At 61.2% G+C, this 27,798-nt stretch overlaps 1 protein-coding gene across 1 annotated transcript; it reads right to left on the minus strand.

Annotated features, from left to right (window-relative positions):
- On the minus strand, window positions 1-27,579 carry COL8A2 (collagen type VIII alpha 2 chain). The gene is made up of 3 exons (XM_061449828.1): window positions 27,411-27,579; window positions 7,111-7,293; window positions 1-1,922 (listed from the first exon to the last, which is right to left on the minus strand). The coding sequence occupies exons 2-3, from the start codon at window positions 7,274-7,276 to the stop codon at window positions 1-3; spliced, it is 2,088 nt and encodes a 695-aa protein (XP_061305812.1). The 5' UTR covers window positions 7,277-7,293; window positions 27,411-27,579.
- Between the last annotated feature and the right edge of the window lie 219 nt (window positions 27,580-27,798).

A 27,798-nucleotide genomic window follows, 5' to 3' on the forward strand; every position in this document is an offset into this window, starting at 1 on the left:
TTATGTGGGGCAAAGCAGGAACCCAGAGAAGGAGGAGTGGATGTACTCCGTGGAGTACAGCCCGTTGGCCTGGTCCGAGGGCATTTGTACCCAGACTTGGTCGTTCTCCTTGAGTTCAAGCACGGCACTGCCCGAGGCCTGGTCCAGGTAACCCTTTTTGTACTCGTCGTAGGTGTAGGTGGCCGGCACGTTGTTCTTATACAGCGCCACCCAAACGTTGGTCCCTTTGACGTGCACGTGGTAGGCAAAGTAGTAGATGCCGGATACGGGGCAGGTGAATATCCCGGTGACCGGGTTGTAGCCGTTGTGCCCGTTATACAAAGTCCGGTCAAACTTGACCGGCATGCCCGACGCTGGGAACGGGGAGGTGAGGATGGCGGTGAAGGCTGGCGCGATGCGGGCGGAGAGCTCTCCTCGGCCGTACTGCGGCTTCCCTGGCTTCCCGTTCCCCAGCACGGCCCCCTCCACGCCTCCGTCTGGGAGGTGCAGCCCCGCGATGCCCGTCTCGTCGAACACCCCGGGTGCTCCCGGCGGCCCGGGTGGCCCCGGTGGACCCGGTGGTCCGTTCAGCCCCGGCGTTCCCGGCATTCCCGGTGGGCCGATGGGTCCGGCCATGCCAGGCTCACCGGTCTTCCCCTCACCGGGAACCCCAGGGAGCCCGGGCTCTCCTTTCAGCCCTGGTAGCCCCTGAGGCCCCATGGGACCTGCGGGTCCTTGCAAGCCCGGGATGCCAGAGGGGCCCCTCAGCCCTGGCTGTCCTGGGATCCCACCATCCCCTTTCGGCCCAGGGCCGCCCGTCAATCCTGGCACCCCAGGGAGGCCGATGAACCCTGGTTCCCCCTTGGGGCCCATTGGGCCAGGGGGTCCCAGTGACCCGGGCAGGCCCCTTTCTCCCGGCACCCCCGGCTTCCCTGCGAAGCCATTGGGGCCCTGGTCACCGCGCATCCCCGGCATTCCTGGGGGACCGCTCGGCCCCACATCCCCTTTGGAACCGGGCAGCCCATGCTTGCCCGGCAGGCCCATGGACCCCGGCGGGCCCGGTGGCCCGATGATGCCAGCAGGGCCTGGCTCGCCCGGCTCCCCATCAACACCAGGTTCCCCCTTATCACCGATGGCTCCTGGCACCCCGGGCTGCCCACGGTCTCCTTTCAGGCCAGGCAAACCCGGCTTCCCATAGCCCGTTGGGCCCGGCAAACCAGGGAGGCCACGGATCCCAGGCTCTCCCTTCGGTCCCATGGGACCCTGTATCCCCGGCACCCCTGCAGCGCCTGGGACACCGATCCCATCGATGCCAGGGGGGCCTCGGGGCCCCATGGGGCCGGGCTCCCCATTGACGCCAGGCCCACCTGGGGGGCCTATGTCGCCCTTCTCTCCCGGTGCACCCGGCAGCCCATCGAGGCCAGGCTTTCCAACGCCAACGGGCCCTGGAGGCCCTGCAGGGCCAGGAGGGCCCCCGTTCCCCCGGGGCCCCGGTAACCCTGGCTTCCCCACGCCATTCTCGCCCTTCATCCCTCGCTCCCCGCGGGGACCCGGCTCCCCTTTTGGGCCAGGTTCACCTCGAAACCCAGGCAAGCCGGGGCCGCCCTGGGGACCCGGCTTCCCATTGACGGAGATGCCGGCTGGCCCCGGCAGCCCCGGGGGGCCGGGCAGTCCTCTTGGCCCTTGCTCTCCTCGCATGCCAGGCTCACCCTTGGCTCCAGGCATCCCTTTCATACCCGCCTTTCCAGGGAGCCCTGGGATGCCGGGTTTCCCGATGCCCGAGAAGCCAGGGGGCCCCGCGGGCCCGGGCTGGCCGTGCATTCCCGGTTTCCCCGTGCCCGGCTTTCCTGGGTAGCCGGGAGGCCCTGGGGGTCCACGTGGGCCGGGCTTCCCTGGTGGTCCTGGCTCCCCTTTGAGGTCCATCGGCAGCAGCGGTGGCATGTCTGTGGAGAGAGGAGACACAAGAGCTTCAGTGGGACCGGTGGTGGATGCGTGCGTGGTGGGTGATGCCCTCGGGGTGTTAAAGCCGCAGGATCTGTGCTTGCAAGAGTGTCCTTCTCTAGAAATGGTTTTGTTTCAGCATGGGCACGGTGGCTTCCTGGGCCACCACATCAGCAGGGCTGTCTTGAGGCAAGACCTTGGCCAGAGTCCAGGGTACTAATCCAAGCGTTACTCCATCCATCCCTCCACAGAGGGTGTCAACAAGAGCAGCACTTGCCGTCGGCTCTGGCGGTGTTGCTCTTTGATGACCCAGTGTGGGGCTTTCTGAGGAGCTGGATTCAACCCTTCTGCTGCCTCACTTCCCAGTGGCCTCAAAAGCACCGTGGGATTTGGTTGCTCCTGCCTGGAGTCAGCACAGAGGATGGTGACAGAGCAAGCCAAGACTGAGGATAATCCCTGCACCTCATCCCGCGGGTCCAGGGCCTCAGGGGACCTTTAATCCTTTTGGATTAAAAAGAAAACTCTTGGACATGTACTTAAGAGACCGCAGAGGTGATTCGTGCATGGGTTAAGCCGTGCCCGCGGTGCTCGCTGGCTCAGCTCCTGTGGCCAGCAAGACACAGCAAAACTCCCCAAAGAGAATTAAAAAGTGCTGAGGATGGAGGGAAAGCCAAGAGCTTCGAGGGAAACGCAACCTCGGTTACGTCCAAATGAGTCAGCCCAGCTGGGAATAGGCTGGAACCACTTGACATTTAACGAATTTATAGAGCTCTTTTGCAAACGGATATAAGAAAGAAACTAATGGGCTGAGAGCCTACAAAGGCGAGGAGAGGCCGATTCCGTGCCCACCGCAGCTCGGGGCTTAAAGCGCAGACGTGAGCATAAAGAACTCCCTGAGGCTGGGGGCTGCTTCCCACGTGACAGCAGGAATGGGCGAGAAAGAATGAATCTGACAGAGGCTTTCTTGGGAGGTTTGTAATTAGGGACACACTTGGCAGTGGCTGTGATGGGAAATGGGAGAGGAAAGGGCTTTGACATCCTGGTAGGTCATTCCAGCTGGGAACAGACCTGTGTGGTCAAGTGCCTGGGCTGGGAATGGATGGTGTCTAGGCTGGGGCAGAGCACGGTGCCCCAGTGTAACTGAGGAGGGGGCAAGGGGGTCCCTGAGCTCTGCCTGGGCACTGAGGACGCTGGGCCCAGATACCCCAGCACCAGGATTTGCCACCACGGAGAGCTTGCACTCAACGGGAAGAGATTAGGGGGGATTTGAGACACGTGAAAGGAATAACCATGGCAGCAGCAGGCACCGGTGCCTCAGAGGTGGCTTTACCTTTCCTAAGCCCAGCCATTAGCTCTGGCCATTCCCAAGCCTGGTGCCTGCTTGTTTTCCTTCTGGCACTGGAAACCTTTTCAGAGCTTATCTGTAAATCAAAGCCTGGCCCACATCCTAGGCTGTGATCGAGGTCACTTGGCTCTCCTGAGGGAGGAAATACTTGTCTGTCAAGACATTGCCACTGGATTTCTGCAAACCTCCTGCTCCTTCCCCCAGAAAACAGTGTGGGAAAGGAGGCAAGGGGAGATGGGAAGGGTTGCACTGAAGCAGATTTCTGGAATTCTGGACAAAGCCATTTCTCCAGGCAATGATTTCAATGTGTTCTCCCCCTCTGCCTTTCTTTTCTTTTTCTTCCTTGCGATGGTTTGAAAAGAGCGAGTTTTCTAGGTCATTTTGCATGGCATCAGAACAAGGATCTACAGCTGAGCCCGCGGAGGAAGGGAAAGGCACACATACGCTCTCACACAAGGCAGCGGAGAGGAGCGCCAGGCGAGGGCTGCCAGCTTGCAGGCGGCCAAGAAAGCAGACGGGAAAACCAAAGCGGGGCCGTTAGCGGAGAGAAACTGGGGCAGCGCAGCCCCGCTGGTGTCCCATTTCAAACGCCGGGCTCTCACCACAGACACATGTCTGGGAGCGCTGCATTTCAGAGCAGCACCGTGGGGCTGTGTTCCCCTCCAAGCATGAACCAAGCTGCCATGAACGCCAGTGCAAGGAGCCAGCTGCGGCAGCGGGAAGGGGAAGGAGCAGGCACGGCCCCTGCGAGCTCTGCCCTGGGTACCACCGAGCTTTCCGCCTTGCTCAGGAGCGTGGATGTGGCCAGGTGGGATGCTGCAGCCCCTCCGGAGCTGTGCTCAGCCCTGCACGCCTGGAGGAGGGACGCAGCAGCACGGACTGGCCAACAGAGGAGGAATCCAGCAAGATGGGAAGTGGTTCCCAACCACGAGCAGCCAGCAGCGGGGCTGGCCAGCGCGGCCGGATGACACTGCAGGAAGGAGAGGTTGGCTGCTCCATGGCAGAGCCTGCCCAGGCTTGTTCCAGTGCTGCTGCCAAGCCCTGTCTCGTGAGAGTGAGTTTCACAGGAACACTGCACAGGACCAGTGTTACTGCATCCCTCGTCCTGTCTTCCACTGGAGGCTCAGCACAGGACCCAGCCGCAGCCCTGCTGAGAGCTGCCGTGCAAGGGGATGGTGGTGAGATGGCAGCAGGCTGCAGAGCACAGCATGGCAATGGCAAACAAGGTTTTCCCCATCAGCAGGAGCTGAGGGATCGGGAAGCCTCTTGGCCACGTGCATCCAGCATCAGTCCCACAGGGATCACACGACTGAGTCCTTAAAAGCAGCAGCACCAAGCCGGAGCCAGCAGAGCCACCGGCTCTGGGGATGCTGGATCCCTGGTAGCAGAGGTTGTGCAATGGTTTGGCACTGAGCTTACCCAAGCCTGGGGAGGTGAAAAGTGCTCCTTTAGCTTTGCAGCTGAGGTTGGTGCTCCCAGGTATTGCCACTAGAGGGGAACTGGCATAAACCCCAACCCCAGGCATTGCCTGGGCCTTATCTCTGCCCTGAGCTGGGATGCTGCTGGCTTGACTCCCCACATGCACAGGGAAATGGGCTCCCTGAGCCGTTTACCTGCGCAGACCTGGCTTTAAGCAACCCAAAATGGAACCCAGCTCTGCAAATATCTACTTAAATGCTTTTAGCATTTTAGTGTGTAGCAGCATCTCCTGCCCAGCGCTGCCTCTGTGCTCCTGGGGAGTCTGGCACCCTGAGGAACCCAGCCCTGCCTCTCACTACATGGCACCCACGGGCTGATGAGAGCCCCCCATAGGGCTCCCAGCCCCAGGGGCAGTGCAGGGGTAACACCCGGGGGCACAGCACGGCCCAGCACCCTCACAGTGAGTCAGCTGAGCCCCTGGAGCAGGGCAGGAGGCCAGCGGGGATTTTCCTTGCCAAACCAGAAGTTAAGCAGAGACAGGAGCTCGGTGGGACCCAGGAGGCACCGGCTTCCCCAGCTGCCTCTCTGCAGCCCCATAGCTGGTGGCTGCCTGCATCCCCGCTGCCTGCATCCTGCTGCCTTCATCCTGCTGCCTGCATCCCCACTGCCTGCATCCTGCTGCCTGCATCCCTGCTGCCTGCATCCCCGCTGCCTGCATCCAGCTGCCTGCATCCCCGCTGCCTGCATCCTGCTGCCTTCATCCAGCTGCCTGCATCCCCACTGCCTGCATCCTGCTGCCTGCATCCCTGCTGCCTGCATCCCCGCTGCCTGCATCCTGCTGCCTTCATCCCGCTGCTGTCCTCTCTTTCCCAGGGGTTTTAGCAGAGTAACCTCTGGGGCACTCCATTGCTCTGCCCTGCCTCAGTGTCTCCTCTGAGCCCTGTCCAGCCTGGTGAGGCTTGCGAGGCATGCTCACTCCTCAGTCGGCCATGGTTAGCAGGCAGCAGTGCTCAGAGGCAGCACAAGCATAGGAAGAAAGGGGGGGGGGGAAGAAGGAAACCCAGCAGGGAGATATTTGAATCCAGTCCCACCAGCAGCTGAAGCGTTCCTGCACTGCGCTGGAAGGTTTTGTCTCTGGCTGGGATTCAGGGAGCAGCTTTACAACAGCTGGGAAGGGGGCAGGGAGGCGGGGGGGGTCATAGCGTGCTCCGGCGCCAGGTTTTGCTGTGTGCGTTCTGACATGTGCTGAGCTCAACTCCTGATAAGCCATTCCGCCCTGCAGGAAATCGGCACCCGCAGCCCTGCCTGCTCCAGTTTCTCCTCCCAGAGCCAAGATTTTGGCTCCCCGGAGGGTCTGGGTCTGTGTGAACACACGGGGAGGGCTCCAGCAGCTCTTCCCGAGGGCAAAGCACCGACCTGGGGGATCCCGGCGCCTGAGCACCAGCGCTGCCCCATCCCACAGCGCTGCCAGCAGCGGCTGGAGGGGGGGAGAGCGCTGGGACTCGTGTGTTTGGGGTCAAGGAAAGGGCTCAGAGCCCTCTGCGTCCTTGAAGTGAGGGTGCTGCTGCTGCCGTGGGTGCACCCTGGGGAGATGCTGGGACAAGGGGCTGCAAACCCCGGTGAGCTGCAGAGAGCTGCAGAACCTCAGTCGCAGTCAGCACTTGCTGCTTGCACAGAGCCCTGGGCAGTTCCCCAAGGTGGGGGCAATTGCCATGTACTAATAACGTGAAGGCAGGGCTGGGGGTGCAGGCAGGGCTCGGGGTGCAGGCAGGGGAGCTCAGGGCAGGAGGCTATGAAAGGCTGGGGCTGGGCTGGCAGCGGGGCCGCAGCCCTGGCTCTGCACAGCACATGGAGCTCAGTGGGCAGTGATTTGACACTCGTGGGGTTTCTGTCGCTGCTCCCCAAGGGAGGAAATGTCTCTGCTGCTCTTCCCACACCCGGCTGGGTCCCAGCTCTGGCCTTGGTCCTCTTTCCCTTCCCAGCTGGTGTGAAACGCAGACAGGGAAAACGGAATAGGTGGAGGAGTGGAAAAAGCCTTTCCGGGACAGCTCAGGTTTAACGTGCAGTGAGAGGGAGGGATGGAGAGCAACCGGGCTGTGCCTCAAAGCTACCAGCAAGCATGCAGCAGGATGGGAGCAAAAGGCTTGCGGGTCCCCTTTGTGCACTGGCCCCCAGGCGGAGGGACCCAAGGGTGCTCTACTTCAGTGAGCCTCTCCCCGTGCCCATCCTTGCCCTTCTGCACTGGGTTAAGGGGAACTAAACAGTTCCTCTGTGCTTGGCCAAAGATGCTTTGGGCAACAGCACCCACCCGGGCTGCACTCTGGGACCCAAGGGTGAGGAGATGACGAGTGCCTGATGGCTGCGGATGCTCCAGTCCCTTCTCCACGTCCCCGTGTCCCTCCCGCCTGGCGGAGCGCGTCCCTTACCCAGGTACTGCCCTTTGCCTTCACGGAAGGGGGGTCCCAGGGGTCCCTTCACCATGGGCTGCATGTACTTCACTTGGGCATAGCCCCCCACGCCGCCTCCCGCTGCCGAGTGCAGGCCGACCACCATCACCACCACCAGCAGCAGCACCACGGCGTCCGGCAGCATCCTGCTCCCCTCTGCTCCTGCGGACAAAGCAACAGTGAGAGCGGGCACCGTGCCCCCCGCCTGCACCCTCCATCCCCAAGGATCAGCTGAGAACCTGGGAAGGATCCCAGCAGGAGCCGTTTTCAGCCCCACAGACGCCCTGGACACATTCCCCCTCCCGCCACGCGCCGGCTGGAAGATGCACAACGAATCCACGGGTTAGAAGCAGCAGAGCTTTCAGAGGCTGCCCCAGTACCTGTGTGTCTGGGCTATTCCCATGTTGCATCCCTCAGGCAAGCAGGGTCTCTCCTCCAGCAAAAGCCAAGCTCTCTCTGCCTCAGCTGGGTGGGTGCTGCATCTCCCAAATGGGTGCTGGACCAAAGCCACGTGCTTGGAGCCCAACACTCCCTGTGTTTTGAGGCACTTTGTGGGCAGTGATGGCAGCTCAGAGGGTGAAGGATGGGAGCCCTGTGCACTTGGGAGCAGCAGCCTCTGCCTTGAACCAAATGCCCCCATCACCGGCAGCTTCCTCAGTGCCAGCTCCATGCCCGGAGCTGCAAACACTGATCTGCAAAGAGCATTTGTTTTCGGAAGCTCCAAGAAGCAGGGATGCCGGAGCCGCGCTGCTTTGCCTCCTCCTCGCAATAACCGACCCGTGGGGGTTATGAATGAGCATTAAGCTCTGCCTCTCCTGCCGCGGAGCAGGGCCAGGGCTGCAGCACACCGGGGTTTGATCGGAATTTTGGATTGCTTCTGCTGAAGCAGCACTGATAAAAAAGCTGCAGCCGGGAGAGAGAAAGAGCCCTCAATGAGAGCAAATGCAACTGGAATTAAAGCAAACTGATAAAGGGAAGGGGGAGCCCTGGCGTGGGATTGATCCTGATGTGACCTTAGAGCAGCTCCCAGTGCCTGAAGGGGCTGCAGGAAACCTGGAGAGGGGCTTTGGGCAAGGGCCTGCAGGGCCAGGCCAAGGGGAATGGCTTGAACCTGCCCGAGGGGAGACTGAGATGAGCTCTTAGGCAGAAGCTCTTCCCTGTGAGGGTGCTGAGGTGCTGGCACAGGGTGCCCAGAGAAGCTGTGGCTGCCCCATCCCTGGCAGTGCTCAAGGCCAGGTTGGACACAGGGGCTTGGAGCAAGCTGCTCCAGTGGAAGGGGTCCCTGCCTGTGGCAGGGGTTGGAGCTGGAGGAGCTTTGAGGTCCCTTTAACCCAAACCAGGCTGTGGTTCTGTGCCACAGCAGTGCTGGACGCAGAGTTCTCCTCTGCCCATCGCACCGGAGCCAGCGGTGGCGGTGCCGTTCCAGTGCCGGGCTCAGCCAGGGACACGTTGCCACAGCCACCGCCGGCGCAGGGACGGGCTCACCATCTTCATTGCGTTCTGTCTTCGGGGCCGAGACGAACGTGTGTTTTTATGAAGCATTATTTTACAGGGATTTGTTTAAGGGAAAGCGAATCCCATTTTAAGGGATTGCAGCTGTAAAAATACAGTTTCTGCTCAATAAGAGAGGCGAGCATAGCCCTGAATCAGCTATTTATTTGTTTTCCTTACCTGGGGTGACCCCTGCGCCTCCACCTCCAGCTCCCTCCCTTCCCAGCTCGCCCTTCTCCCACCTGGGCTTTATTCACCTCTGCTCAACAGGGGTGTTTGCACCATCCTCAATGAGCCCACACCACGGCAGCAGCACCCTGGGGTGCTCAGCACCTCCCCGCTGGGTGCTCAGCAGCGTTTGTAGATGTTCCCTCATGCTGTGAGACCTCAGCCCTTGGGATGAGATGGAACCGGGGGGAAACTGGAGCCAGAGGAAGGGAGGGGAGGACAGGGTGCTCCGACTGCTTCGGCTCCGGGTGTGGAATCGAGTCCCTCCGCTCCGCGCCGGGGTGACCGCGTCTGTAACCCAGAGCCTCCAGACATGGGCTTAGCTCCTGCACGTCCTCCCTTGGTCTGCATGGGGCATCCCGCCTGCCCTGGAAGCGATGGGAGGGAACCTGGCCTCAGACCCCAGGCGCACGTCTCTGGTCCTCAAGGAAACGGGGTCCCGGGTGTTTTGCGTCCCCCCCGGCGGTGCCCGGCACCGGGGCAGGAGGCCTCCCATTCCCCGGGCTCTCCAGGCGGTGATTTAATAACCATAAAATGGAAACATCTGGAGCCTCATGTGATGGATAAAGTGCGCACGGCGCGGCTGTGAAGAGGCTCTTTCATGCCTGAGCTCTCCTGCGTTATGAAGTGATAATTAATCACCACGAGCAGCCCCGCAGCGCTCTCATCTCCCAGGGCAGGTTGCAGACGTCGGCCGGTTCATGATGCAGATGGCACGGTCCATCCTCCGCTCCGGTGCATCCAGCAGAGGTCCCATGAGGAGCCGCTCTTCCTCCCTCGGAGCAGTTTCGGGAGGAGAAGCTGGGCCAGAAGAGTTCACAGAGGGGAGCCCTGGGGGTCCAGCGGCTCCAGGATGCTGGAGCAGGGATGGGGTTGAGCAGCACCGCGCTGCCTGGCTGCGGGAGGGGGGGAGCCCGGCGCGGCACCGAGCCCCTTGGCATGGCTTCAGAGCGCAGCAGGGCCGCGCTAGCGGAGCGAGTGTCTGCTCCCCTGGCAGCCGGTGAGCAGACGTGTTAAAAACCCCTGGCACGCAATGAAAGCGCCGGGGAAAGGGGAAAAAAAAACCTCGCACTTCAAGCATGAGAGGAGACAAGAAACGACACCTTGTTCTCGCGGCCCCTTCTGCCCCCAGCGCCGCAGGAGCAGCCCTGGCGTGGGCTGCTTGGGCTGGCGAGCTCCTGGTGTGCTCCCGGCCATTCCCAATGGAAGGGGGCTGCTGCTGCCCTGCGCGGTCCCCGTCTCCCGGCAGCATCCGAGTCACTGCTCCGGGTGCAGGAGCGGGGACATCCCGGTGCGCGGCACCCGGACCCGGCGCAGCGCTCGCTTCCCCGCGCACACAACCGGGCGCTTGGGCACTGAGGGGCGGCTGATTTATGGCCCCTGTGATTTCAGTGTTAACGCTGGGGCTGGCAGCACCGCTCCTGCTCCTTCAGGGGGAATTGTTTTCTCAGGCAATAGATGTGATCCGCGGGGAGCGGTGACTGCGGCTGAAGGGCAGGAGAAGGCAGAAGTTGTTTAAAGCCGGCAGTGAAAGCAGGATGGGTGCAGGGCGTGGCGCTGGCCCTCACCCCGGCTCCATCCCTGCACCAAACCCCCCATGAGTTTGCTGCGACACCGGGATGAGCAGGATGGGGCTGTTGATGCGCTTCAACCGCATCGGCACGGTCCCAACCCCTTGCCACACACTGGGAGCATGGCCGTGGGCACCACCGGGGCAGAAGCTCCCTGCCGAGCACCGCGCACTCATCCAGCTCAGATGGACTCTGCAAAGAGAAAGCACCAAGAAAGCAGCCGGTGCTTGTGGGTGGGCTGGAGCAGCGCGGGCTTGGACGCCGCCGTGTCCCATCGAGCTGCTCCATCCTCCGGTCATTTGCAATAGAGAACTAAAGCAGGGAGGGTTTCCAAGCCCAACACGGGGCTGGACGGGCTCCAGCGGGAGGTGGATGATTTGGTTTACGCTGCACATGCCTTAAAAATAACAATGGAAGGAGGCGCGAACGCGAAGGGAGCCGCTGCAACCGAGACCACGCGTTGCTTCCGCAGGCTGGGCCGCCAAAGGCATCGGGCAGCAGCTGGGCCGAGCAGCGCCGGAGCAGCCTTGGCTCGAGCCGGGCCTTAAACGCATGACAGCGGGGCCGGTGCAGAGGCTGCAGCACGGCCCCGGAGCCTCCCCCGCCCGCAGCCAGGGAACAAGAAAACATTTTCCTTGACGGAAAGAAAACACCAACCCCGTGGGCAGGCGGCCCCGGCAGCGCCCGCGCTGGGCTCGGCAGCAGGCGGGCTGCACATGGCACGGCATGGCATGGCACGGCATGGTGCATTGCCCTGCGGCGCAGCCCCGTGGTGCCTTCAGCCCACAGAGCCGGGGAACGGCCCCATTGCCAACCTGAGCCGGGGTCAGTCTGAACCCATCACCCCTTGTCTGATCGCTACAGTCCCCCATGAAGAGCCCCTCTTTGGCATCAGCCGTGCTGCGGGTGGTGGCTGCGTCCATCCATGCTGCTCCGGTCCGGGCAGGGGTTGCAGCCAAATGAACACCAAGGCTGCTGGGTCTGTGCTGCTCAGTGACTACTGCAGGGCTGGAGGGCTGCAGGAAAAGCCATGGCCTGAGCTGGTGTTGGTAGCCACGGGCCAGCCGGTACATGTGAGGCTCAGGCCATGCTGGGATGCAGGAGGAGCTGCGGTGGCAGGAGCAGCCTGGGGCCGGGGTACCACACAAGACGTGGGTTGCTGGGCTCTGCTTGCTCTGACGGTCACAACCTTGCTGCCAAACTGGCCCGGGTGTTTGCCCCTCGACCCACTGGAGCGATGCACAATGGGAGGTGGTGTCAGGCTGGCGCAGGGGCCGTGGCAGCGACCCCGAGGTCCATCCCTGGTGCCGACAGCGGGATCGATGCCGCCGCTTGATCCCTCACCCGCGGGGTCAGGGAGCAGCTTAAGGCGATTACTGCCCCTGGGTGCGTGCGTGCCGGGAGCGCTGCAGGGCGTGAGCCCGCTGCAGGTCACAGCTCAGGGCTTAATCCTGCCCCCGGCTGTCAAAACCCCGGCTGATCCCTGCCGGAGCCAGGGGGTGCGCGGGGAGAAGCCATCCCCAGGGAACGGCGCTCACCGAGGTGTCTGGGGACACAGAGACCTCCGGCTCTGTCCTGGCTCGGAGCTGGGGCTGGGGAGGGAACAACCCTGTCCCAGAGCTGCAGAAACTCCCCGTTTCTGCCCCCAGTGCGAGCCTGAGCGGGGGTCACAGCATCCCTGCGGCACCGTGGTCCCCTTGTCGAAACAGGGCTGGGACATCCCCGTGAGTGCCCATACGGGACCCCAAGGGACGCGTTCGCTCCTGACCCTGTCCCTGCTGGGGGGTTTCAGCCCCCCGGTCCCATCTCCCGCCGCCAGCCTCAGCCCCACTGACATACCAGACTGCGCAGCAGTAATAGCAGGGTTGCCTGCCAGGTGCATAGTTTGACCAGTGGGATCGCACGTGCCAAACCACAGGTATTTTATGAGACGTTTCCTGTTATGAAGACATTTTTGTGGGGATTCATTTCTTTTTCTTCCCTTCTTCTTCCCCTCTCCTCCTCCTCCTCTTCCTCCTCCTCCTCCTCCATTCCATCCCAGCAGGACGGTGCCTGCCCCGGGCGCAGCAGAGACTCCTTTCCCAATAGCCACAAGTTGGAGCAAAGCTGGAACGGGAGCACCGGAGCTGGGACATGCAGCGATGCTGGAGGGTCCCGGCCCCTTTTCCACCCCGGCAGCCTCCGGGCAGTGTCTGGAGCCCCTCTCCCGTGCTCTGTGCAGCCTCAGCAGGGGGGGGCAAGCTGTGTGAAGCCCGAATTGCTCCATGAGCCCATGCTGTGACCCGGGCACAACCTCCGGTACCGGATCCTGGTGTGGGATGTGGAGCATCTGCCCAGAGACCCCAGGCAGGGCCATGGCTGCAGGAGCATCACCCCCCGAGCACCGGCTGGGACACATAAGCTGCGGTGGGAAGCAGACGGGGTTTGCCCGGGGTCCCTGGGTCAGAGGCTGCTTTTCCCTGCACAGAAACGGCGTTTTCCAGCACAACGGGTGTTTTGCACAGCAGCCCGCTAATCCCGGAGGGACCTGCGGAGAGCGATTCCCATCTCGGGGAATGTGTGGGCAAGCGGCCATCAACCGCAGACATTTAAACTCCCAGCCTCGTGCTGGGGTCACTGCCTTAATTATAACGAGCTGTGGTCCAGGCCAGAGCCTTCTGGGGTGCTCAGAGCGGCCCAGGCAGCACCTCGGGGGGATGCAGCTCCTGTGCCTGAGTGAATGTAATGATGCTACGGCTGCTCCAGCCCCTGTCCGTGCACCCCATGGGGCAGGGAGTGGAGGGGGCCAGGAATGCCCAAGCTACCAAGAGGGAACAGGGGAGAGGCCGGGTGTGAACCAGGTTCATCCCTCAGGTATTAAACGAGTGTCTGCTCTGCAGGACGTCCCCATTCCATCACGTCCAGGATCATCTCCTGCCCCAGACCCCAGCACTGCCATCCCACCCCTCTGTTCATCAGCCCTGATGTCCGTCTCTCCTGCAAGAGCCCCCTCCGGTTGTAAACAGGAGCCTCAGCTGTGGTGCCTGCCTTCTCCATGCTCCATCCATCGCAACCTCCTGCCACGAGGAAAACAGGCTCCGGAGCAGCGGGAGCACATGGGGACAGCAGCTCCCGAGCCAGTTCCTGGTGCCATTGGTTGTCAGCTCACTCCCACGTTACCACCGCGGCATTCCCTGTGCCGTCGTTTCCCCAGGCTGAGCACCGCCAGCACCCTCCCAGCTGCCCGGATCCGATGGGAAACGTGCGAGCTGCTGCTTCCCCTCTGCAAAGCACCAGGGAACGGATCCCAGCCTCCCCGCGGCGCGCCCGGCTCCCGGATGGAGCAGCCTCGCCGTGTTTATCCTAACGGTCATTTTGGGTTAGTGTCAGGGGTTGAAATCCCCCCTCCCTCCTTTTGCCGGCTCCTTTGATCTCCGTTTCCTCTCCCAGCTTTTTAGCAGCACCCCAGGTGAGGCTGCGTGCGCCTGCCTGGTGCCTGCGCTGCTGCCTGCAGCCCGCAGTGCTCCCGCAGCGCATCCTCACCGTGCTCATCCTCACCTCGCACGTCCCCCCCAAACCCCTCTGGGGTAACGCTGCCGAAGCCCCCCTCACCCCCAGAGCTGCGTTTTCGTGGGGTTCCAGCATTTCAGGGGTGACCCCAACAGGGCAAGAACCCACCCCCCCCCCATTCACTGCAAACCTGCCCCATCACTGCCCGTCCCGGCACCTGGTCCCCAGGGCTGTGTCCTCTGCACTATGGCACGGCCACAAGAGGTGGGGATGTGCCCCAGTGTGGCGCTGGGGGCTCACACTCTGCCTGCCTTAGGGTTAACCCATGCAGGTGCTGCGGTGATGGGCTCTGGGTACCAGGTCGCCCTGCCTCCGTGCCGCTGCGCCGGCTGCTGCCCCGCGCCTGGGGTTAGCGAGGGGGAAATATTGTTTATGCTTCTCCAATATCTGCCTTCTGTTTTGCATTTGCCTTTGCTTCAAAGATAGGGAGCCGCCTCTGCCAAGATTCCAGAGGAGATCTCCTCAGCAATGCCGACCACGCTCCCCACCGCACTCAAAGAAAACAAACGTCAGGCCAAGGATTGATATGAAATAGTTTAAAAATGAGAAAAAGCTGCCTTAGAGCTAGGTTTACATTAAAACAGAGCTCGGGAGCCGGAGCCTCGCCTGCGCCCCTCCCCGCCGCGGGGGGATTGGGTTACCTGCCCGCTCCCAGCCCTGCTCACCGGGGGCTCGCCAGGGCCAGATGCGGCGCAAGGGGTCCTGGTTCTTCCCCCCAGCATCCCGCCAAGGACCCTCCCACCCTGCTTTGCTCAGCACATCCCCACCCCGGCGGTCGCTGACCCGCGCTCCATCCCAACCCCTGCCCAGGTCCCATCCCAGCATCTCCCTGCGGCAGAGCCCAGGGCAGAGCATCCCAACGGGGGACCAGCTCCTGCTGGGTGTGGGGTCAGGATGGGCAGTGGTGGAGCTGGGTGAGCTGTGGGGCAGCCCAGTGGGGAGGAGGAGCAGGGGCTGACGAAGCCCGACCTTGGCTTGGGGCTATCAGAGGGTTAAGACCCTGTCTGCCTCCAAATAGCCCAGTCAAGAAAACGAGCATTTGGTCCCAACAGGACCCTCGTCCTCCAGTGCTGCAGCTTGAACCCTCCCCATCCTGCTGCCCTGAGCACCCCTTCCTGGTTCCAATCCTCATCCCATCCCCATCCCTGCTGCTGCCGGGGCCATGCACCATAGGGCGGCTTTCCTGGCCCGGCAGCAGCGGCAGGGCTGCAGACACACATTCACAGCCCGGCGAGGGGATGGAGCCCCTCGGGCACGGCTCTCCTTCGTGTTATTTAATTCGGTTTAATTTATGGGCGCTGATTGAGGGCCCAGCAGCCCGAGGTGAGCAGTGGAAACTCTGACAAGGCGCTACCATAAACCACGCTCCCGCCGCCCGCCTGGCGCTGGCCCCGCGCTGCCGGCTTGGATTTCAGCTTCCCCCCTGCTCCATAATGAGCGTTTCATGGGCTGGGTGCAGGAGCCTGCCTGGGGGCTCTGCAGGGCTCCCTGCACCCATCCCGGTGCCACTCCGGGTGCCCCCCCCCAGCACGTGCCCGTCTGTCGGGACAGACGTGGGTTATGTTCCCGGAATTTTGCGTGTCCGGGGCTGTCTGAGGCGTTTCAACGGCGCTGATTCAGCTCCTTCCATTCCTCAGCTTGCAATTTTTACTCCTTTTTTTTTTGTTAGTTTCCACATTTCCTTTGTCTCGGAGCCGAAAGCCTCACAGGGAATTCCAGTGGCTCCGCTTTCCCGGGGATTACGCCAAACCCCGCCCCAGTGTCCCTCCGGCCCCATGGCACAAGCAGCAGATTTTCCTGCCCAGGGGTCTGGGCCATGCGGGTGCCGTGTCCTGGGGGATGCAGGGAGCTGCTCACCGTTCCCACGTGCACCCTCTCTGTTTGTCCTAAACAAAGAGCTTCCAACGCGCGACCTGACCATCGGGCTCCTAACTCCCAGTGCAACCAAGGATCTCATTTAGTGGAGCAGCCAGACCCGGACCACGCTAGGGCAGCTGAAAGGAGAGTGGGATGGATGGGGTGCCCCAGAGCACCCCAAGGGAACAAAACTTCTGGACTCGGGTAGAGAGGAGCAGCCAGGACAGCACCAGGAGCGAGTGGAGACAGGACCAAAGAGCTGGGGACCTTTGCAGGCTCCAGGGCTGAGGAGCCTTGGGCATCTCCATTACCACTGACCCTTCACCAAGCAAAACTGGGTCCTGGAGCCCATGCACAGTGGAGATCAGCGCAGACCAGACACCTGTGTACTGAGGGATGGAACTCGATCTTCAGGTCCTTTCCAGCCCTCCCTACCCTGTATTTTCTCAGTGGAACTCATTCATTCCTGTTGGAGACGCCAGCCCCGGGGCAGGAACGCAGCCGACAGCACTTGGGGCTGTCCCCATGTCCCTGTAAGTGTCCCAAAGGCACCTTTTGCAGGAGGATGGGATGGAGCCTGCAGTGGTGATGGCACAAGGGACATGCCCTGTCCTGGACCAGCTCAGGGGCCCTGGGGGGGCTGTGGTCTCCTGCAGCCGGTGGGGCCAGTTGCTGCACTGAGGCCAGGGGATGCGTTCATTACAAACCCCCTTGTTTAGGCTTCAAGCTGGAAAAGGATCCAGCTCCTGTTTGCCAGGCAGAGCTTCCCTCTGGGCTGCGTCATGTGGGAACCTCCCCCTGTCCCCGCTTGGGACCCACTGCCCAAACCAAGGCTCATCCTGCCCAGGGCCCTGAGCATGGTGAGGAGCCCCTGCCTCTGCACCCCTTCATTTGGGGACAGGCTGCTGGGTGCTCAGGAGGGGACTGGCTCCCACTCCACCACCCAAGGGGCTCCAGTGCCCGTCCTGGTTGTTCCGTGTGTTAGGAAGATCCCAACCCAGGGAGCCAATCCCGAGGTGGGGACCAGATCCCAACCCAGGGAGCAGATCCCGAGGTGGGGACCAGATCCCAACCCAGGGAGCAGATCCCGAGGTGGGGACCAGATCCCAACCCAGGGAGCAGATCCCAGCTTGGGGCAGATGCTGGCACGTTGCTGCCTTCTAGGAAACGGTGGGCACGTGGCATCCCGGGCTCGGGGCTGTGGATGCTGCGCTGCTGCGCTGGCCTGGCACTGACTGAGCCTTCACATGTGGCAATGGAACATGGGGAAAGAATTAAATGCGCTTAATTCATCCCATTTTTCTAGAGACAATTCCAGCACCAAACAGAAAAAGCCCAACAAACAAACAGAGAAACCTAAGGAGCCCTTCAGCCTTCACCCTGGGAGCTGCTGGGCAGGGAAGCACCAGGGGCGGCAGCAGGCGGTGTCCCCAGGGAGGGTCAACGTGCCCCAGATCTCAGCACCGAGGCGCTGGTGGGGCTGAGCAGCACCAGCCTCGCTGCAACGGAAACAACTGGAGCTGGGCGGCAATGGGAGGGAAGTCCCGGAGGATCCCACCCCATGCCAGTGCCTGGCCGGGGCTCAACGCGCCTACGGTGCCTCTGGGCTCCCGGGAGCCTTCCTGCACAAGCCCGCGGACATTTTCCACCTCATCTACAGCAAGAGCATTAAAATGCTGTTTTCCAAAGGCACGGCGGCTGAAATGCCAGGCCCTGGGTGGGATTTGGCAGGAGGCCGATGGAAGGATGGACGGCTCTGGCCACGACCGGGTGCCGGGAACCCCGCATCCGTGCTGGCCCTTGGCACGCTGCAGCCGGGCCCCAAGGGAAGCACTGGGGGCCACCACTGCCGCTGTCCCCCACAGGCAGGGCAGGCAGCGGCCAGCACAAGGCTCCCGCATGGGTCCTGCCCCCGTGCTTGGCTCCCGGCGCTGCCGGGATGCTTTTGTCGGGAAGTTACGGCTGCCCCTTCCCACGGCCCCCGCTGGGCTCTGCCAGCGCCCGACCACGGCCCCTTGTGCCAGCAGAAAGCAAGCGCTGCCCAAAGCTGCGTCCCACCGCCCCCGAGCATCCCAGCACCAAACCTGGCCCTGGCCACCGAGCACCCTGGCCCCGTGCACCTCGGTGGGGCCACGGGGCTGTTCCAGGGGCTTTCAGCACCACCCAGAGAGGTGTCCGATGCTGTTGGTTATAAACGAGCTGGCTCTGGCCCAGCTCCAGCCGGGTCCCATGCGGGAAGAAAGCCCAACGGAGCCAACACAAACAGAGCCAGCAGCGTCCCCGCACCGCAGGAGGGAACGCCGAGAGGGCCAAGGATGCTCCAGCTGAACTGCCCAGCCCTGGGCTGCCCAGCGGGATGGATGTGCCTGGGTACCACAGCTCCAGGGATGGGATTCAGCAGCACAGGCTGCCACCATGGGTTCAGAGCTGCCCTGGGTGGACCCAAATGTGTGGCACAGAAGAGCCCGTGCCCTGCTCAGGGTCTGCAGAGCCGCAGTGGGCAGCTGCTGAACTGCAACTGCTGTGGGACCCGTGATGCTACGGCTGCCTCCGGCTTCCTACCCTGCACCCCTGGCACTCCATAGGGGCAATGAGCCCCGCTCGCGGTCAGTGCTCTCTGCAGGGACAAAGGACCTCAAATACTGGCTGGGGTGAGGGTCCAGCCATGTCCGAGAGGGCAAAAGGGCTGCTGCATGGATGGGTTCCCCTTGGCACCGGCTCCAGCCCCCAGCAGCAAGGCAACAATTGGGTTATTGTGAGCGTGCCGCTGGGGACACGAGTGAGATGGGGAATTCCACAAGCCCGGCGCTTTCCGCTTGTCCCCCTTTCCCAGCCCAGGCTAATCCCTTAAGATGCTCTGTCAGCAGAGCCACGGTCCCGCAGCCTGCATGGAGGGACGGCAGCTCCTGGCCCCCCTCTCCCTTGGGCACCATCCAAGGGCAAAGGTGCTGCAGTGACGTGGTCCCAGCTTCTCCCTTCAGAGCCAAGGTGGGAGCAGACAAAAGCACCGGGAGCGCCAGCTCCAGCCGCTCCAGGGACCCGGCTAATGGGGTCCATTTGCTGGGTAGTTCTTGGAATAACAAATTGTATCATCCAAAAAAGCAAAACCACAAAAGGGGATCGGCTTGCAGCCCAGCTCACAAAAGCCCCTTGTCTGGAGGCTCCCCCAATCTCCAGGAGAAGACTCCATTGAACCGAGAGAAAGAGCCCCTGCGCTCTCACGCTCTGCCCAGCAAACCATGGATCAACCCCATCCCATGGCTGGCATCACCCGGCTCCCCTCGTGCCGGGGGCAACCCCACCAGCCTCTCCTATAGGAGCATCCTGTAGCCCGGTCAGAGCTGGAGGCTCCGGGCACGGTGCAGCCTCTCTCGTCCTGCTGCAAACCCCATCTCCCAATCCCTCCAGGTCAAACGCACAGGGAAAGGGCAGCCCCCGGCTCCCACGTGGCTCGTGCAGGATGAGGGAAGGGTGACCATGGATTTCTCCGCATTCGAATGAAGGATGAGACTTGACACCTGCTAACCCCTCCAGTCCTCCTCTTGTTCATCACTCCCCGCTCTCCTGGGCTTGGAGCCCAGGGGGAGGCAGACATGGATGGCAAGAGAGCCTCCCTGCAAGTGGTGATGCAGCAGGGGCTGAGGGACCAACCAGATGGACCCATCGGCTGCTTCCAGTTTCCAGCTCCCATGGGCACATCCCATGCCTGTGCTCGCAGCCAGACCCCTGAGGTCACTCCCAAGGTTGCAAGCATCCATTTGCATCCTAATAGGAAGCATTACATGAGAAGCCCACCTGGGTCCTGTCCTGGGAGGCTCCAAGAGGCGGAATGCCTGAGGGGAAGAGGGTTAAACCCCTTTCCAGTGGGGCTGCGCCCCAGAATAATGGGATTTTTGGCTCTTCCACCGAGATTGGACCCCAAGAAGCAAATCCCAGCCCGTTCCAAAGGCACCCCAGCAGCCAGCCCTCCAGGGGTCTTGCCTTTGGGAAGAAGCTCCCTGCCATGCCTCCAGCTCAACAACAAGGTGGAGAGAGGTTCGCTTCTCCCCCAGCCGTGGTCTCCACACCTTCACGTGCAGGGCAGGAATGGCAGCTGCCAGCCCCCATCCAGGAGCACCACTGCGGCCCCCAGCCCCAAAACTCACTTGATCTATTGGCAGCCTGTCACCTGAGCAAAGCCTGCTTGGGGTTTGGGCCAGGTTTCATCCCTGGACCAGCCACCACCAGCCAAGGGGCTCAGTCACTGCAGCATCTCCCTTCTTCCCAGCTGGATGCCCGGACCCGAGCCCAGCTCTGGACCAGGAGCAACCCCACCATTCCAGCTCATCTGCTGCCTGCCCAGCAGTGCTCCGGCTGCATTCCTGCCCTAAGTACCGCGGATTTGCTGTGCTTTAGGAAGAACGAAAAGAATGTTTTAAATGAAATTAATTCTTACGAACCCAAGATTTCATCAAAGTGCTGCCTGGGCATGGTTTGGCACAGGAGCTCCTGCGCGCTCCGCTGGCCTTCCCCTGCGGGGAGGAAAGTACTCGCTATGTAATAATGACAGACTCATTGCACAGCTCTGCTTAGAACGGCTCGGAGGAGCTCTGGGGTCTTGCCCTAACTCATGGTTTATGCTCAGCAACAACACCACACGTGGTCCGTGAGGACAGCTATGGGAGGAGAGTGAGTAATGGAAAATAGCATTGGTGGACGTGCAGCGCAGCACCGAACGCGCCCTGCCCAGAGGAGCGGTGTGGATGCCTGAGCCCCTCGCACCTCCCCACCGAGCCGGTGCTTCCCACCCGGTGCCGTGCGTGTTTGGCACAGACAAGGCCCATTTGTGGCACAGACAAGGCCCATTTGTGGCACAGACAGCTCCGTGCTGGCAGCGGGAAGGAGCAAGTGGAGGTTTGGGAAGCGCGCACGGAGCTGCTGGTGCTTGGCGCGGCCCCACCGGCTTCCTTTGGGAGCAGACAGAGGAACTGATGTGACGCTGCCCGGCTCTCCCTTTCATCTGTAGCACTAAATTAAACCCAAAAGCCACCCAAGCCCCGAAGCAACTCGCTGCTGTCCCGCGCGCCAAGGGATGCTCAGCAGGACTCAGCACCCGCTGCAGCTCCCAGCCACCCTGACCTCGTTATTTACGTAACACAAGGCACTGCTTTCATCTGCTCATGCATTGCCAAGACTCCCCCGGCGTGACCCCGTCTGTGCCCCAGGTGCCCGGGCACGGCCCCACATCACCCACACTTGGTTTGTGATGGGTTCTTGATGCTCACCCCGGCGGCAGCGCGGGGGTTATCAGCTTGACCCCTCCGGGGCCCAAAGGACGTGGAATTAAAGGCAAAGACAAAAGTATCGCTGCTGTAATCCAAACCCAGGACCTTTGGGGATCTGCCTGTGGGCTGTGAGCGCCAGACTGGCAATATCAGGAAACATGAAGAAATAGCAATAAAAGTAGGCTTGTTTCTCTCCGGCGGCTGGCTGGCTTACAGGACACTGGAGCAGCTGAGAAACCTTCCTGCAGTCATTGACAATGCATGTTTGAGGCTGAAAATATGCTCCTCGGGCAAAAAGCCCACATATTTAACCCCGGTGGGCACCAGTGGCTCACCCTGTGGGTCCGGAGCAGGGCCCTGGAGGGAGCAGTGGGGTTTCACAACCTCCCTGGGCACGCAGGTGCAGGGGGGACGTTGCTGACACTGAGTGTGCAGGACGCAAGGGTGATAATGGCAAGCGTTGAAACGAAAGCAAAGGGACTGCTGCAGCTCCCCCCGTGCCAAGCCTCCCCTTTCCTTATCGCTGCTCCCCTAAAGAGATGGCTGTGTTGTCCCGACATCAAATATGCTCCTTGCAGCAATCCCCATCTCCTCCATTGCGCTCACAGCACCCGAGTGCTCCCGCCCCGATGGATTCACACTCTCGACCCTCGGAGCTGAGCCTGGAGCGAAGCCAACATCTCCAAAGGAAGAATGCAGCCAGAGCTTCCAAGTTTCGTGGTAAAACCACATGATTTTGATGGGAAGCCATAAATCAGTCCCAGGCTCTCGCAGCCTCCGGTAACTTCTTAAAACAAACCTGGGCTGAATTTTAGGGCTTGTAATGTAAATCTGAAAGCAGGTGAATTGGCCGCGGGGTTTAAGCATCGCTGCAGGAGCTGTGCACAGAGCAGGCTCTGCTGCTCCAGATGGGCCCAATCCTTGGCTGAATGGGCTCAGTTCTCCCTCAAGGCACAATCAAAGCAACTTCTACCTTCTGCAGGCATCAGGCTTATGTCTGAGGGCAGGAGATCCGCAAGCACAGCTCCATCCCTGCCCTGAATCCACAGGAAAGGAAACACGGGCAGGAGCCATCTGCCTGCGGCTTGGGGATGGGGGATTTTGGAGCAAAAGGGGCAAATCCTCACGTGCCTGTGGGGTTGGGGCAGTTACTCGCGGTGCTCTGGCCCCAGGGTCTTGGGTTTCGGCACAAAACAAAGAGAAGGCTCTTATTTGGCTAATGTGCCTCCAAAGAAAGGCTCTATCCTTGTTTGCTCCCACTGCTGCATTGTCTGCGGATAAAGACAGGGGATAGATCTCATCTGATACCAGCAATATCATCTCATCCATCTGGACAGGGCTCTTTACAAGACCCTGCTTTAGAATTTAGATCCCTGGGAACTTGGAAGGCAGCAGTGAAACAAAACCCTCCCCAGGAACAATAAAGAGAGATCGGCAGGGCATGCGTGGGCAGCGCCGCGAGATTCCAGGGCTCCGGCACCGCCGGGCTGCTGGGGTTTGCAGAGGGTCTGCAGCGTTCCCAGGGCCACATCCTGGCCCGGGAAGGCAGAACTCGTGCTGGGATTGCTGCTCTTCCATGCACGCAACAGGGATTGGTGCAGAACGTCCAGGCTGGGGAAGCGCTCGCCTCCGCCTCCCTGCGCCCACCGCAGGTGGACATGGATGGAAATCATTGTCCTCCTCCCTGGCTGCTGCTCTCCAAGCCTTGTCCTGTTCAGAGGCGCCTGGAAGAGCCTCTGAGGACAAACATCTCCAGATGGGCCGGTGGGACGGGCCCCAGGGAAGGTCCCAGGGACGAGGCCCCGCTGCTCTGCAGGCTTTGGCTGCAGCTTCTGCCTCTGATCTGCAGCTTTGCCCCGTGAACTCGGCTGACACCAGGCCCAGGGGCCACCGGAGCCCTCTGCAGCTGATGGGCTGAGGGTACAGCAGAAACCAGCATGAAGCCACCTCCAGCTCCTTTTTAATCCCCCCCTCATGTTTGATAGCACCCATCTCCTGCCTGTGGGAGCCAAGCTCTGGAGCTCTGCAGGGAGGGAGCAGCCAGTGGGATGCTCTGCAAGGACATGGGGGTATGGTGGTCCTGGTGAAGGGTCCAGCTCCTGCAGTGCCTTGGGAAGAGCTGAGTGATGCCCACTGGTAAGTTGGGCTTTGAGAGCAGAGCTGAGCATCTCACCAGCTGTACCGCCCCCTACACTCAACCCAACCCTGGAGGGATGTTTCCCTGGTGTGCTCCCATCTCTCTGTCCATCCACATCCATCCATCCTTCCATCCATCCATCCATCCATCCATCCATCCATCCATCCATCCATCCCTCCATCCATCCATCTGCATCCATCCATCCATCCATCCACCCACCCATCCATCCATCCATCCATCCTTTCTTCCTTCCTTCCTTCCTTCCTTCCATCCATCCATCCATCCATCCATCCATCCATCCATCCACATCCATCCTTCCTTCCATCCACCCATCCACATCCACCCATCCATCCACCCACCCATCCATCCATCCACCCATCCATCCATCCATCCATCCACATCCATCCTTCCTTCCATCCATCCATCCATCCATCCATCCATCCATCCATCCACATCCATCCTTCCTTCCATCCATCCATCCATCCATCCACCCATCCATCCATCCACCCATCCATCCATCCATCCATCCATCCATCCATCCACATCCATCCTTCCTTCCATCCACCCATCCACATCCACCCATCCATCCACCCACCCATCCATCCATCCATCCATCCATCCATCCATCCATCCATCCACATCCATCCTTCCTTCCATCCACCCATCCATCCACCCACCCATCCATCCATCCATCCATCCATCCATCCAAGCCCTGCACAGCCAGGTTGGATCTCACTGTTTTGCAGTTCAGAGCCAATGCACGGGGTCACGCAGCCAGAGCATCCCTGGGGCAGAGGCCATGCAGGCAGGGAAGTGACTCGGGAATGGCTCCAGCAACAAGGGGAAAAGGAAAAGTTTATTGTCTGTGCTGGCGCCCAAGTCAGCAAACAGGGAAAGCTGAGCCCTGACTGGGAGGGGAGAGCATGCGGCATCACCCCTGCTCCCATGGGATGGCTGCGGGACACAGCCGGGTTTCCAGCAGCACCCAGCCCCACTTCCCAAAGAATCCAGCATAGAGAACCCCAGAGTGCGAAGAATGGAGTGGGCCTGAGTCAGTGCCCCTCTCCACTTTGGTTAAGGCAACTAATCAGTCTCTGTAATTAGCTGATGGCTGAGCGCATGGGGGAATGGGGAGGCTTGGAGGCCAGCACCAACAGAGCCGACAGCCTGCACCCCTTATCACAGGCTTGGAGGGAGAAACAGGGGGAAGTCAAATGCAATTTCATGTCCTTTCCTCCTTCCCCCTCCTGAACTATTTGCTTTTATTGTCACATTTTCTTTCGCACAAGGGAATGGAAACCCTGCTCCTTCCCAGGCTGCAGACAAACAAACAGGAGGGAATGACCGAGGGGGTACGCGAGGATGGGAAGGGATCGGCCCCGCGCACCCTCTCCACTGGGGTTAACGCCTTTTGCAGGTGCCGTTGCCCAAGCCCCCTTGATCCAACGCGTCTGCAGCTCACGAGGAGCGCGGCTGCTGCACGGGCGCGGGGCCTGGGGCCCGCCGAGGAGGTTTTGTCGCTCACATCCCAGATCCCAAGAGCAGACGGAACATTAAAACCAGGCGCTTCAACTCGACCCTCACAGGAAAGGCTGCGGCGCGCGCCAGCCGCCAAGCGCGCGGATGCACCACGCAGCGCCCGCGTCCCGGGATGGATCAGCTCTGAAAACAACACCCTGCTAATCTTGCTCCAGAGCAGCCATAAAACTGTCCTCCCGGTTCCTTCGGAGAGGATTTACAGCAGCTCACAGCATCCTGGAGTGGTTGGTGGAGGCAAGACCCCACCATGGGTGCTGGCCCTGGACCTGGGGTGCATCCTGGCAATGGGGTGATGTGCCAGGACCCCTCACCCCAAAGACTTGATTTCCACCAAGCCAACGCCCCCCAGGGGGACTTGGACATCCCCCAAGAACAGGTCAGCCCCTCCAAAGCTGTGCCTGACCCCGGTAGCCTTTTGCAGAGGTCCCATCCCGGCTGCCCCGGGGAAGATCCCTCCAAAATCCCAGGAGGAGAAGGGGTTTCTTGGCACTGAAATGAGCACAACCCCAACAGAGGAGCCACTGGAGGGGCACCCGCTTGTGCCGGGAATATGAACTCTTCCTGCAGCCCCTGCAGCTTGTCCCTTGGCTGACTCTAACGGGGGGCAGACGGTGCTGGGCTCTGCCTGTGGCTTTGGTCACAGCCACGGTGACCACCCCATGAGCGGTGGAACACCATCAAACCCAGGCACAGGCTCGTTGGGACATGGCTGCTTTCCAGCCCTGGGAGCCCCACGCAGAGCCCATGCCAGGGCCCTGCCAGGGGCTCAGAAAGCACCAAGGAGCACAGCACCGGGCAGTGGGAGCCAGAGGGCTGCCCCCACGCTCCCCCCGGCCGTATCCAAGTGGGAAACTGAAAACCCGAGGCAAGGCGAGCTGTGCTGAGCCCCTGCCAAGAGCCACGGACAGAAATATCCTTGATTTCAGCAAGGTGTGAATAACTTCTGACACTTCGAGGGCTTATTGCCTCAACAAAAAATCCCCCAGCAGTCGCCATTCACACTCTGCGGGGCTGTGTTTCATATGAATGGAATATATGAATCACTGTAAAGAATTTAAATGCTTCCCTCTACAAAGAAAAGCTCCCTCCCCGCCTCTGCTATTGCGGATGGGCTCCACGCAGCCTAAAACAAAGGCATGGCAGGAGATGGGGACAAATCCTGATCACCAAAGTGCTGCTTCCACAGGGCAGCTCGGCGGCTGAGGGCAGAGCTGGGCACCTTCCACCACCCACTTCAACCCATAACCAGCGAACCCATTCACAGCACTCGTGTTTCCCGAAATCCCAACGAGCTCCTGACGCCTCCCGGGGTCACATCTCCCTGTGCCTTTCACTTTTTGGCTCCGCTCCCAGCCCTAAACCCCAGTTTTGGGCTTGGAACAAGCGAATGGAGAAAATGGCTTTATTTCCAGTCCTCTGCCCAAGCACGCCGGGGCAATCCGCTGCCCCGCTGCCGGCGGGATGGGGTCAGCCCTCCTGATGGAAACCAGGCGATGCCGACTGCAAGAATCTCTCCCTGGGTTTTAGCAGTTTGGGGTTTTTTTTTCTGCTTCTTTTCCCCTTGGGCAATAGGGCGAGGAGGAAAAATGTAATTGAAGCCTGGCGCAGCCTCGCTGGGTTTCCAGCTGGGATGTTTCCCCTGGCATCAATGCCTCGGCTCTGCGCACGCGGTTGCACCCGCATCCCGGCGGCAAGAGGGGAGCCAAGATGGGGCTCCCGACGCCCAGACTGTGCTCAGCCCCTCAAAGAGCAGAGGCAGAAAAGCCAAGCGGGGCAGGGGATGGCCCCATTGCCCACCACGGCACTGCTAATGGCCGGGGGGCTCGCAGGCACCAGCCCCACCACCAGCTCCATGTCCTAACCTCATAGGATCCAGCTCTGAAAGGAGCCGCTTTGTTTCCCAGTGTCCCTCGCAGACGGATCAAAACTGCATTTTTACAGAAGCAATAAAAATCCCAGGAATTCACCGGCCTTATGATTTATTAAACATGTTCCTTATAGCAAAGCTGCCCATAGATGAGAGAGTATCTCCGGTGGGTTATTGCCTCGCCTGGGGCTACCGTACAGGGGGGATCTCTCCTGGCTTATTGGGAACAGTCAAAGCTGGGGAACTGGGTAGATCAGAAGCCAATTAACAGCAGCGCTCTTAAAAGACCCCAAATAAAATAAGCACCTTGTATTTCCCAAGGTGTTCCTGAGGAAGGGGCTGCAGCGACCTGCCCTGATCCTGCCGGGAGCCCTTGGGTGCAGATGTTTGCAGCTATGGGATGGGATAACATCCCGGCTGGCTGAGGGCGATGTGCCAGCAGCGGCCATCCCAAAGGTCACAGCACTTGCCCTAAACCACTTTTGTTCTCACAAACATCATTCCAGCCGCAGAAGGAAAGGGCTGGACGCTGGGACAGGGCTCGGGCTGTCCGGTTGCTAAACAGAGCAGAGCCTCTGGGTGCGATTCACGGGAAAAGGTTCAAGGAGGGGGGAAAAGGGGATGAGAAAAGGGATAAAGGAATGGAGACGGGCATGCGGGGCGGGGAGCGGCGCCTGCAGGCGTCCCGGCAGCGCTCCGCTCCGCACGGGGAGAAGCCACCGGAGCCGGGGGGACCCGAGACCGAGCCGCGGAGCGGGGCGCGGCGGAGCCCTTACCTCTGCGGAGCGGAGCGCGGTGCGGAGCGGTGCGGGCAGCGGGCGAGACGGGACGGGACGGGACGGGACGGGCACCCCTCCGCGGGCCGGGGCGGAGCCGGGGAGGGACGAGCAGGGAGGTGCGGGGAGGTGCGGGGAGGTGCGGAGCGGGCAGCGCTGCCAGCGGGCGCGGGCGGGCTGGGCTGAGCTGCGCTGGGCTGGGCTGAGCTGGGCTGGGTTGAGTTGGGTTGGGATGGGATGGGATGGGTTGGGCTGGCGGCTGCCGAGATTTCTTCCTTTTCCCTCTATTTTCCCGTTTCTTCCCCCGCCCCAGCCCCGGAGGTCCCAGCCCCGCAGCGCTTCCCTGTTCCTCCGTCGCAGCAGGGAGGCGGCGAGCAAAATAAAGCCA

Source organism: Pezoporus flaviventris, unplaced genomic scaffold (genome assembly GCF_033815535.1).
Source record: "Pezoporus flaviventris isolate CSIRO_AGI_PZ_B2104156 unplaced genomic scaffold, CSIRO_AGI_Pfla_v1 ptg000008l, whole genome shotgun sequence".
In the NCBI taxonomy this organism is placed as follows: Eukaryota; Metazoa; Chordata; class Aves; order Psittaciformes; family Psittacidae; genus Pezoporus; species Pezoporus flaviventris.